The sequence below is a fragment of the Ciconia boyciana genome, chromosome 4, assembly GCF_034638445.1.
Source record: "Ciconia boyciana chromosome 4, ASM3463844v1, whole genome shotgun sequence".
In the NCBI taxonomy this organism is placed as follows: Eukaryota; Metazoa; Chordata; class Aves; order Ciconiiformes; family Ciconiidae; genus Ciconia; species Ciconia boyciana.
In genome coordinates this window covers 43,913,036-43,923,244 of record NC_132937.1, presented here as the reverse complement: position 1 = coordinate 43,923,244, position 10,209 = coordinate 43,913,036, and the positions used below count along the sequence as shown (strand labels likewise).

The 10,209-nt window shown below is 45.9% G+C and overlaps 1 protein-coding gene across 3 annotated transcripts in view; it reads left to right on the top strand.

Moving 5' to 3' along the window:
* Nucleotides 1-266: 266 nt before the first annotated feature.
* The window catches only part of IQGAP2 (IQ motif containing GTPase activating protein 2), a 131,050-nt gene continuing 121,107 nt past the window's right edge, over nucleotides 267-10,209 (top strand). For all 3 annotated transcript variants that reach the window (XM_072859713.1, XM_072859712.1, XM_072859711.1), the window contains exon 1: nucleotides 267-340. In XM_072859713.1, the coding sequence (XP_072715814.1) occupies nucleotides 295-340 (46 nt within the window). In that variant the 5' untranslated portion in view covers nucleotides 267-294. The remainder of the gene's footprint in view (nucleotides 341-10,209) is intronic.

Here is a 10,209-nt window from a genome sequence, read left to right as displayed (position 1 = left end):
TTCGACTGTAGGGTTTTTTGCTCTGTGTTTTGTTTTCTTTTCTGCCTCTTTTTTCCCTTTTTCTTTGTTTTTCTCCCTTTCTTTTTTTGCTTCTCCCGGCCGTGCCTCGCCCGCCGCACGCACGCTCGCGTCCCCCGGTCGGCGGCGCCCCGCGGCCCTGCGCGGAGCCGCCCCGGGTGGCCTCGGCCCCGCGCGGGGCGGTGGCGGCGGCGGGCGGCAGCAAATCAGCGGGGCCCGGGCCGCGCATAAGAAGGGCGGGCGGCAGCCGGCGCCGTCCCTCCCGGCGGCGGCAGGATGCACCATGAGGAGCTGGCGCCCCTGCAGCGGCCCCGCTACGGCTGTGAGTGGGGTCGGGGGGCGCTTCGGGACTCTTTTTTTTTCCTCCCCCCCTTTTTCGGCCCCCCTCCCTTGCCGGCTTTCTCGGTTTAATAGGAAAAGAGGGAGTTGGGGGGAAAGAAAACCCGCCCAGCGGACTCTGTTGCAGGGCGCAGCGCTCCGGATTGTTTTAGGTTAGCTCGCAGCGAGCTCCGGCTGGGTTTTGAACAGGTTTTCACGGGGCTGGGTTTTGTTCTGAAACTTTTTGAATGGATTGTAGCTGTAATTCCGCATTGCAACTTGGGAGCTTTAGGTTAGAGCTAGGGCTTTGGGTTTTAACTTTATAACTTGGTGTTATAGGCATCGCTTTGCGTTGTAACTTTATAACTTGAGATTGCGACTATAGCTCCGGGTTGTAACTTTGTAACCTTTGGATTATCACCTCGGAATTTCGGATTATAAAATTAAAACTTTGCTTTCTAATGCTATAACTTTGCTTAGAACTTTGTAACTTTAAATAATAACTGGGGTGAGGCGAGAAGCAGTGCGGGTACCAGGCATCTCTTTTCAGAGGAGGTGTATTTGTTTCCCAAATCTGTATTTAAGAAAAGCCCTGAAGCACCTTCCCTCCTCCTGCTGCAAGGCTCTCAGCATTGCTGTGCCGTGCTGGGATCCTGCACCGCGCTGTGCTTTCTCCCGGTTCCTATGGGCAGAGCAGTGCAAGCCCTTGGCTTTGCCGTTCCTGTAAGAAATGCCTCTTGACGTTTCAGACATCGCAAAATGTGAACAGGCAAATTATTTGCAAAGCTCACAAGAACCCTGGCATTCTGTGGTCTGATGAGCAGCTTCCCAGGTCTTAGCACAGCAGCTTTGTTGAAAACAGGTTCTGAAACCTCTTTTTTGAAAGAAGGACAAAACCCCTTGACAACGTTAGGGGTCACCTCACTTCCACCCAGGGAGGACAGAAAAGGTGGTGCTTGGCAGTGAGACCTTCAGCTCGGAGGGTGCTGTGCCCTCCTGAGCATTTTCCTCTGTTGATGCCTGCCGGTTGGCCCAGTCCACGGACCCTGCCGGTAGGTTTCATTTTTCATTTGCGCTACCTAGTAGGTGGATGAGAGACTTTCGAAGGTGTGTTCACAGTTGTCAGTACTGATAACATATTCCTAAGTGGTTACTAGAGACCTAGGCTGTGTGCCCATGCTAGGGTGTTAGCAAAGGTGAATATTTTGCTTGTGAAGCCAAGCTCCCAGTCATCTCAGCTTGCTGGGCCATTGCCTGCGTGGTAGGACAGGGTCCGGACAGTGTGCTGCACGGTGCTCCAGCCCTGGGTTGGTGCTTTCTCCACTTGCCTGACATGCAGAAACTCCTCTAATGTACATGGTATGCCCACCAGGCCCCCAGCAACAGGGGCTTTCCTGTGCTGATCTGGTCTGGCTGGTATATGAACGTGTGAGTCTGGACATGTGGCACTTGCTAGTCTGCCATAAAGTCCAATATGATCAAAGATGAGGCTGTGACTTAAAGCAGAGAGCTCATCCTTTGTGCCTTGGTTCCTGCCTGGGCACTGAGGATGATTTACCTTATTGCCAGAGCTGCTCAGAGTATTTTAGGAATCTCAAGCCTTATTTATTGTGGGGAAAGAATGACTATGTTAAGGATGCTGAATATAGTTTTTAAGATATGGTCTGTCCTCTCAGTATTTATGCTTTGCTATGATAGTTCAGAGCTTTTTGCTGCTGTGACCAGGGAGAAGTTGGTGTTTTGAGTTGTAGACACTCTCCTGGTGTTTGGTCTCCTGTCCCAGGGACAGGAGTGGATGAGAGCATCCTTCTTGGCTTTTCTGATGCCACTTCCCCTCTGACCGATGCTGTCTGCTTGCTCAAGCTCCAGTGGCTATTTTGTCTTTCCGTGAGTGAGAGGTTGTGGCTGCTGTACTGCACCGCATCCTCTTTTTTTTAGGATGGATTTTTTTGCTGCAGGAACCTTTGAGATAAGATTCCTTCCAAGGGACTGGGCAAAGACTCCTCAAATATGCCAGGCTGATGCCTATGTTTTTAAAAAAATACACCAAAGAACTCAGAGAACTCCATACACCAAAGAACAAACCATAGCCTTGTCTGTAGTGGTATCACAAATACGGATGTGTGTTTGTTTTTTTAGCCTGTGTCTAGAAAAGCAAACATGCTTTATCTACACTGTATTTGCCTGTCATTTTGGGAGGAGGAGAGAAGCAGCATCTTAAAAAGCCAAAAAAAAAAGGCTCCCTAACTAGAAAACTTAGACCAGCATTATCTGAGCTCTTATGAAGCCCTTCATAAGTTGTAGGTTCTCTGTATAACCAAAACTGCACTTTGGATCACCGGCAAACAGTTCCTTATGTTGAACACCACATCTATGCTGGATTTCCTAGAAGAGTTAATAAGTTGTCCAAGTTAGGCTATCAAAATGCTAAGACTCCTTGCTTTAGCAACCTAGTACTGTTTTAAACATTTAACTTAACTTGGACTTTTGACTTTGGCTTCAGGCTCCTGGCAGAGTTTGTGTTAGCATTTTAGAATGTTAGAAGGTTAGCATTTTACTATGATAATTCTCTGCTAGGAAATATATGAACCAGTGTGTGGTTATCAGTAGCATTTCACTTTGATAACTAGAGAGGAAGACATACGCAAATCTTGGCTACATTTTGTAGCCTGATGGATACCACTGGGGAAAAAAGTGTCCCTGGCCACAAGACCTTGCAGCACAAAGTGAGTAACTGGGGAGACGTATCCCTAACTTAAAAACTAGCTTTGCATTACAAGTTTTGCTGATGTATTAACTCAGAGATACGCATCTAGAAAAAATTTGTAGAGACGATCATTTTAATCTTTAAAGTCAGGAAACAGCTGAATGAAACTAGACAAGAGGATGCCTTTGTGGGTGGGTGCTAGTTCAGGATGAACAAGGTTCATGGGAGAAACAGGAGCTCAGAGCAAAGTCTTTGAGCCTTTTCTTCGCCTGTTAGGGCCAAAGCCTTGTGGCTTCCTGGACTGCTTATTGAAATATGCCTCCCACTCTGCATGCTATCAATAGCTTAAAGATGCAGAAGAGATTTCTGCTGGTGCTCCATTGACTCTTTCAGATATTCATGTCCAGCACCAAATAAAGTGAGATCATCAAGTACAAGGAAGCAGCTTAGACAGCAGAAACCATGTTAACAGGCACACTGCAACTGAATTTATGTAGCTGGTTTCCAGTCTGGCTACAGCTGTTGCCTGGTTTATTTCCCAATCCCAGCACAATCAGATGCAGAGGTTCGCAGAATTGCAGAGAACTGGGACTTGTAATACAACTCAAGGTATGAGCCATTTTTACAACACAAATGCTTGGCGCAGTTGAAGATTACGAAGAGAAAAACTATAAATCTTGGATGTGCCTCAAGGATTAAATGTGAAGTTTTGAACATACAAAGATAGCAAACCAGGCAATGGTGTATCTTTGAGAATGCCTTTTTCCTAACACTCTCAGGTCCTGTATAACTAGGTCTCCCTGAAACCTGTGTGCAGAAATGAATACTTACGTTCTGTAAGAAATGTCTGAATGGCTTCACCACACTTACAGGAAGGTAATAAAGCTACAGTGGCCATGAGTGTCTGGATTTGCAAAGGATTTCAGCTATTTCCATGCTCAGAGTAGCTGAATTAACGTATGCCCCAGGTCCCTGTATACAGAGTGGGAGAGAAACTAGATGCTTCAGCATCATCAAAAACATCCCTTGGAGACAAGCAGCTAAAGAAGTCTTCATCTTTCTTGCCAAAGCTGGAAAGCCAGCTTCACTGGGCATAGATGGGTAAATATGGGGGGACTTTGGTACCCAGTGATGAGGGCACTGCTTGTGCTTCTGGTCCTGGCTCCCAGGACTGCTTTTGTTTGGCACTAGGAGTTAGGAGATGAGACAAATAAGCAGCGTGAAGCTTTGTGAGGGAGAACTGCCCTGCCTGTGGAGACAGACAGGGCAAACCTAAAGTGAAATGCAGCCTACGCCTCTCTATGAAACTGCACCTAGCTTCTTACTTCGGCAGGATGTGAAAACTTGCAAACTGGTGCCTTTTCGAAAAGCGTTTAACTTCAGAAACTATAAATTTGTCTGCATGTCTATTAAGAACAGGGAAAAAAATGGCTATTTTTCAGTTGAAGAGGAGAAAAAAAATCTTTTGGTAAAAGTTCCATGGGATTTTTCTAAGTGAAAACAGATGGGTTTTTTAAAGCTTAAAAAAAAAGAAAGCTTAACTGTATCCTATGCATATATATTCTTTTGGGCGTATACTTTTTTGTAGTGCTTGTGGCTTATGAGAACATTTTTCTTCTTTTTTTATTGATGGGTGTAATTTGGCAACCAAATACACTGTTTATCTCTTCCACCCTTTTGTAGGTTGCTAATAATTAAACTGCTGAATGAGAACTTGAAAAGTTTAACTGCTTTGTTTAACCAACTGCACATAATTCATTTGGTAGGAGTGGTTCTCTGTGTGCTTTCTGTACAAAGCAGGCTCATCTCCCCTGAAGTCTGTTGGTAAAGAAAGGACAGAGCTATGTTACAGCATGCTTAAAGCTACTTGAACACTGTTGAAACAGGAAATATTAATATTGTGCTGGAAACAGGATTTATAGCACATGTGAATGTGCTAGACCAAGTCCAATACTCGAGGCAGGGAATAGGAAGTAGGCAGATTTGCAGCTAGCCTCTTCTGTTAAGTGGTGTTTCAGTTATGTAGTTGTTCTAGCTCCAGATTTGCTTGATACTGTTGCTGATTCAAGCTGACTATGATTTACTAGGAATAATCTTACATATAAGGTGGAAAAAATGCCTGGCAGTGATAGGCAGGACTGGTGGGTCATATTTCAGTGGGATGATAAGAGAGTGTGCTCTCCTGTGCTGTGCTCCTTGCAGGAAATGATTAACCTGCTGTGTTTGCTTCACTTGTTCAGGCTGTTCTGGTGTTTTTTTGGAGCAGGTATCCTTGAACTGCCACATGTTGTGGAATGAAAGCGCAGCTGCTGGACAGAGGAGAAGTGATGCCGACCCTGTCCTGGGGAGCACAATCAGGGAGGGTAGGGGCCGGGCGCCAACACCATGGGGAGGGGAGGCAAGTGAGGAGGAGTGCCTGCTGCGGGCACCTTGTTTGCCGATCCTTGATGAGATGGGCTGGGACATGAGCTGGGCCCTGCTCAGCTCATTCATGGGTCAGCACTTCCTGCACCTAGGCACTTGCATTCACCTTCAGAAAACAATGATGTCCTCTTCAGCCTGGTGCCAGCTGGGCTTTGAAGACAGTTGTCTGCAGGATGCATACAAAATCACAGAATTGTATAGGTTGGAAAAGACCTTTAGGATCATCAAGTCCAACCGTAAACCTAACACTACCAAGACCTCCACTACACCATGTCCATAAGCACCTCATCCAAATGTCTTTTAAATACTTCCAGGGATGGCCACTCAACCACTTCCCTGGGCAGCCTGTTCCAATGCTTCACAACCCTTTCAGTGAAGTAAAATTTCCTAATATCCAATCTAAACCTCCCCTGGTGCAACTTGAGGCCATTTCCTCTCGTCCTATCACTTCTTACCTGGGAGAAGAGACCGACCCCCACCGCTCTACAGCCTCCTTTCAGGTAGTTGTAGAGAGCGATAAGGTCTCCCCTCAGCCTCCTTTTCTCCAGGCTAAACAACCCCAGTTCCCTCAGCTGCTCCTCATAAGACTTGTGCTCCAGACCCTTCACCAGCTTCCTTGCCCTTCTCTGGACACTTCACAGCTGGGGGGAGAAGGGGCCTGCCAAGCACCTGGCACAGGGGCAGGTTTGTGCTGGTGATCAACACCTTGCCCCGGCACTGCTCCAGTTGTGTTTTGCCAGCTGCTATTGGCAGCGGCCAAGGGTATCCTGGTCCATGGTGTTGATGGCCTCATGGGGCAGGCAGTGCCTCCAGGGTGCTGTGTGGTGGCCAAGGGCCTTGGTAAGGTGTCGGGGTGGGCCATGTGGCAGGAGAGGAAGGGGATGGGGATATGGTCCTTGCATGGAGGTCTTTGGAGTAGAGAAAAGGGATGCTTTGGTTTGGAGATCAACTTCCCTGCTACCCATCAAGGGAGACACTGAATCAGGTGGTGTTCATACAAAATCTGCATGGCTCCTAAATACCTTTTGAAATGTGTAAGCAAATAAACAGCCATTAAGAACCTGTGCTGGTGGCAGATTTCAGTGTTAAATTACTGTTTTCTTCAAATGAGTATGCACTGGCAAGAAACGCTTACCTGGAGGAATTATGTCAGTTCTTTGTTATCACTTATTGCCCAAGATAAGAGGTCAGCCAGGTATGAATTCTCCAGGAGTCAGATTCAAGGAGCACCTTACAGCTCTGACTCACAACTACTGGCAAACCACTATCAACAGCCCCTAAGGACCTGCTGCCTTAAGGTGTGGTGCCTGCCCTGCCTGTCAGCCAGGCTCCAAAGCTGGCAGAAACTACTGTCCTCACTCCAGGTGCTTCTCTTGTCTTGACTGTATCAGGCAAAGCAGTCTGCATCTTCAGCTAAAGTGGGTGATGAAGGATATGCTCTGTGCCAGTCCTCCCCTGTGGACTCTGACCTGCTTCTTTCAAAGTGCAATAAAAGCTCTTGTGGCATCTAGCAAGGTATTTAAACCGATTCTTACCAGGCTCCAAAGTCTGCTGGGAAATACGTAGTCATGCATGCTATCCATCCTCTACTGGCTGTTTCTCCTGAAAATTAAGGGTATCTTCTTGCATTTGCACTTGATTTGTAAAGCTGTTCAGCACACTGGTTATATTTGCAGGATTGGAGCCTCACAAGCTTCTAGGAGCCCAGCACAGATTAATCCAGGGGAAGTTGGAATGGGAAACATCCAAACTTTGTACAGAAATGTGCTTCATTAAGGCAACCACTCTTTCACAGGGTTGTAAAGTGTCAAACTATAGGCCAGTAAATGTTTTACTTGTGTTTTTAAAGGGGTGTTTCAAAGCTGTTTTTTTGGGAATTATAGAAAAGTGCAGGGATATCTGTGTCTAATAGTCTGGTTGAAGTGATTAGAAATAAGGTAAAAAGTTTGAAAACTAAACAAGGGCACAGGTTTGCTTTGCTGAAAACCTGATCCTGTATCTAGGCTCATCCTCTTTCATGAGAGAAGATGCTGGTTTTAACTGGTGTTAGTTACATTGGGATCCCAGCTCCTGCCTTGCTGCAGACTGTTGCAACTGGTGAGGTTTCAGCAGCCTGAACTTGCTGAGGTGCCTTCAGCAGCTCTGCTGTGATCTTCACCACTCGCCAATGCTCATAGGATGGCACGGAGACCTAATCTGCCAGGAAGCTAATCTCTCCTTGCAGAGCTGATTTGCATTGCTGGATTTGCAGTCACTTTAGGCCTCTGCAGGGGCTGGCTGCAGATCTCACAGCTGTGCCTGCCGGCCCGAGGCGGGAGGAAGGATGGATGACACTTTCTGGCCAGGTGGGACTGTGGCAGCCAGAATTTAAATGTGTTAAAATTGCTCTGGAACCGCACCCTGAAGCTGTGGTTTTGCATGTGCTTTCAGTCAGCTCTGCTGGTGGAAGAAGCAGCCTCGACTCCTTCCATGGGATAATTTTTGGCTGGATTAGGTCCCCGGTCTGGCTCACAGCATGAACCCACAGGCAGGTCTGCCAACACGATGTAGTAGCTGGAGCAGGGATGAGCACAAGCGGTTGGAGGAATGGCAGGTCAAGTTGATTTAAGTTGTGTTACTGCTGCACAGATATATCTGGAAAGCGTGTGTGCGGTTGGGCAGCAAAATGCGCAGGCAGCACATGAGTGTGGACTGGGGCACACGGGAAGGAGCAGTGTGTGTCACCATGGTGTCCCCCAGCTGTCTCTGCTGCGGTGCCACTGTCACCCCAGCTGCCCGGCTGCCTGCTGGGGCTCCTCTCAGCTCTCCTGCCACCTGGAGTTTTGAGTTACAGAAATGTTTTTGAGGGAGTTTTGTCTCTAGCACTGTAGTTTCATAAAGCACGAAGTGTCAGTAAAGGCACTGCAGTGTTCGCCAGGCAATGCTGCAGTGGTAACAAAATTGTAAGAAACTGTCTAAATACTAGACTACTTGAACAAGAAAGAAAAATAAATGCTTTTTGTGCATTAAGTAAGATTCAAGATGCTTTTCCAACTCTTTTCTGCTGGTAAAATTACTCTTGACTTAGAAGGCCTCAAAACTGTAGGGATGAGATGTGACTTGCAGTATCTACTGCTTAGTTCTGGGAATCTTAGTTTTTCAATCCCGACTGATTTATCCAATCAATAGCTGGCTGGCCTCTGTTCACTGGTAAACAAGTCTTAAATTCCATATGTTCTCAATACAGTATAGCATAATAAATAATGCATTGAAATATAAGCATGGATATGTGGCAGTGTAACTGAAAAGGAACAAGAAGGAGTCCTGGGGAGAGCAGGGATTATGTTTAGATGAATCTGGGACAGAGTTTTTACCAAGGAAAAATGGTCAGCTGTTTTTACAAAACCAGGCACACAGTAAATGTGATTTCACTACATCTGAGCTCGAGTTGTTTTGAATACTACTTTTCAGACCATAGCAGAGCATAGGTTTCTTTATTGTGATTTAGTGGAGGCTGGGAGATGAACCAGCCTTGGTTTGGCATTTGAAGTTCCATGGCAGCTGACTACCGAAGGTGGGCAGACAGCTTACCTGCAAGGATTGGATGTGACTGTCTGCTGCTTTGAATTTACATCACCTCTGACTATAGTAATGATGTTTAACAAATGGGTTAGAAAGCTCCAGAAAACATACAGATTTTATCACATGTAAAGCAAGCTTCTTGCTTGTGCTCCAATTTGTATCTTCGTACAAACCACGAGAAGTAAGACCACATGGTTTTGCTGAAGATTTCACTGATGTGAGTTATTTTAGAACAAAATGAATCAAATTTCTTAGTATTGTGGGTAGCAACAGGCAAAACAAGGGCTGGTGTTTCCTGTAACAGGGATCCATGGCAATAACACTCAGCAGTTTCCCCTTTTTTTTTTGCCACGCTTAAACAAAATTAAGTAGCTCCATAAATGTTTACAGAGGCTTCTGATGAAAATAGAGGTGGATTTCTGTAACGTTGATCTGTATCATATCCTTTTTCCTAAAACTATGGTGGGAGGGTGCTGACTGGTAGGCTCCTTCTGTCCAGGCTGCAAATGCTGCTCATTGACAGGCTTATCTGGACTCCCCAAAAGGATGAAAAAATGAGCAGTTGAGATTTTTGGGCTCCTATAGCAGTAGCAGAATTGGTCAGAACCTGCTTCTTGGGCACATTTGAGATGCAAATTTACATCCAATCAAGTTATTTCAATTTAATTTCCTCAAGTTAAAGTATAGACTTCCTTGGAAGTTGACCATTTGTCTGAAAACTGTTACCAATTAGGTAGAAGTATTCTACTTGTGCTTACTCTTGACAGCCTTTAGTGTGCAGGCCAGGAGAAGCAAAAATACTGCTGCAACAAGGCTTGTTGTGACACTGGGTCTCTACAGAAATAGTTCCCATATAGAACAGGAATGGCAGAGACTCACCTGGGCAAGAAACTGCTGATGGAGCAGCTATTTTTTCAGACTGCTTTGCTCCCTGTAGCAGCTGTAAATGCGTTACAATAAGGAGGCTGACCATAAGGTATGGTCTCCAAGCTGGAAACCAGGGCAAAGCTTGGAGGAAGAACCATTACAAGTCTTAGCAAAAGTCTTGATTTTTGAAGTAGTGCTTCAACAAAGGAAACGGATTGCAGCTATGCAAAAGATGACAAAAGTCAGTGCTCAGCCCTTGAGGATGTGAATTTCCTTGTTGGGTAGAGACTTCAAAACTTGCAAACACATTGCTT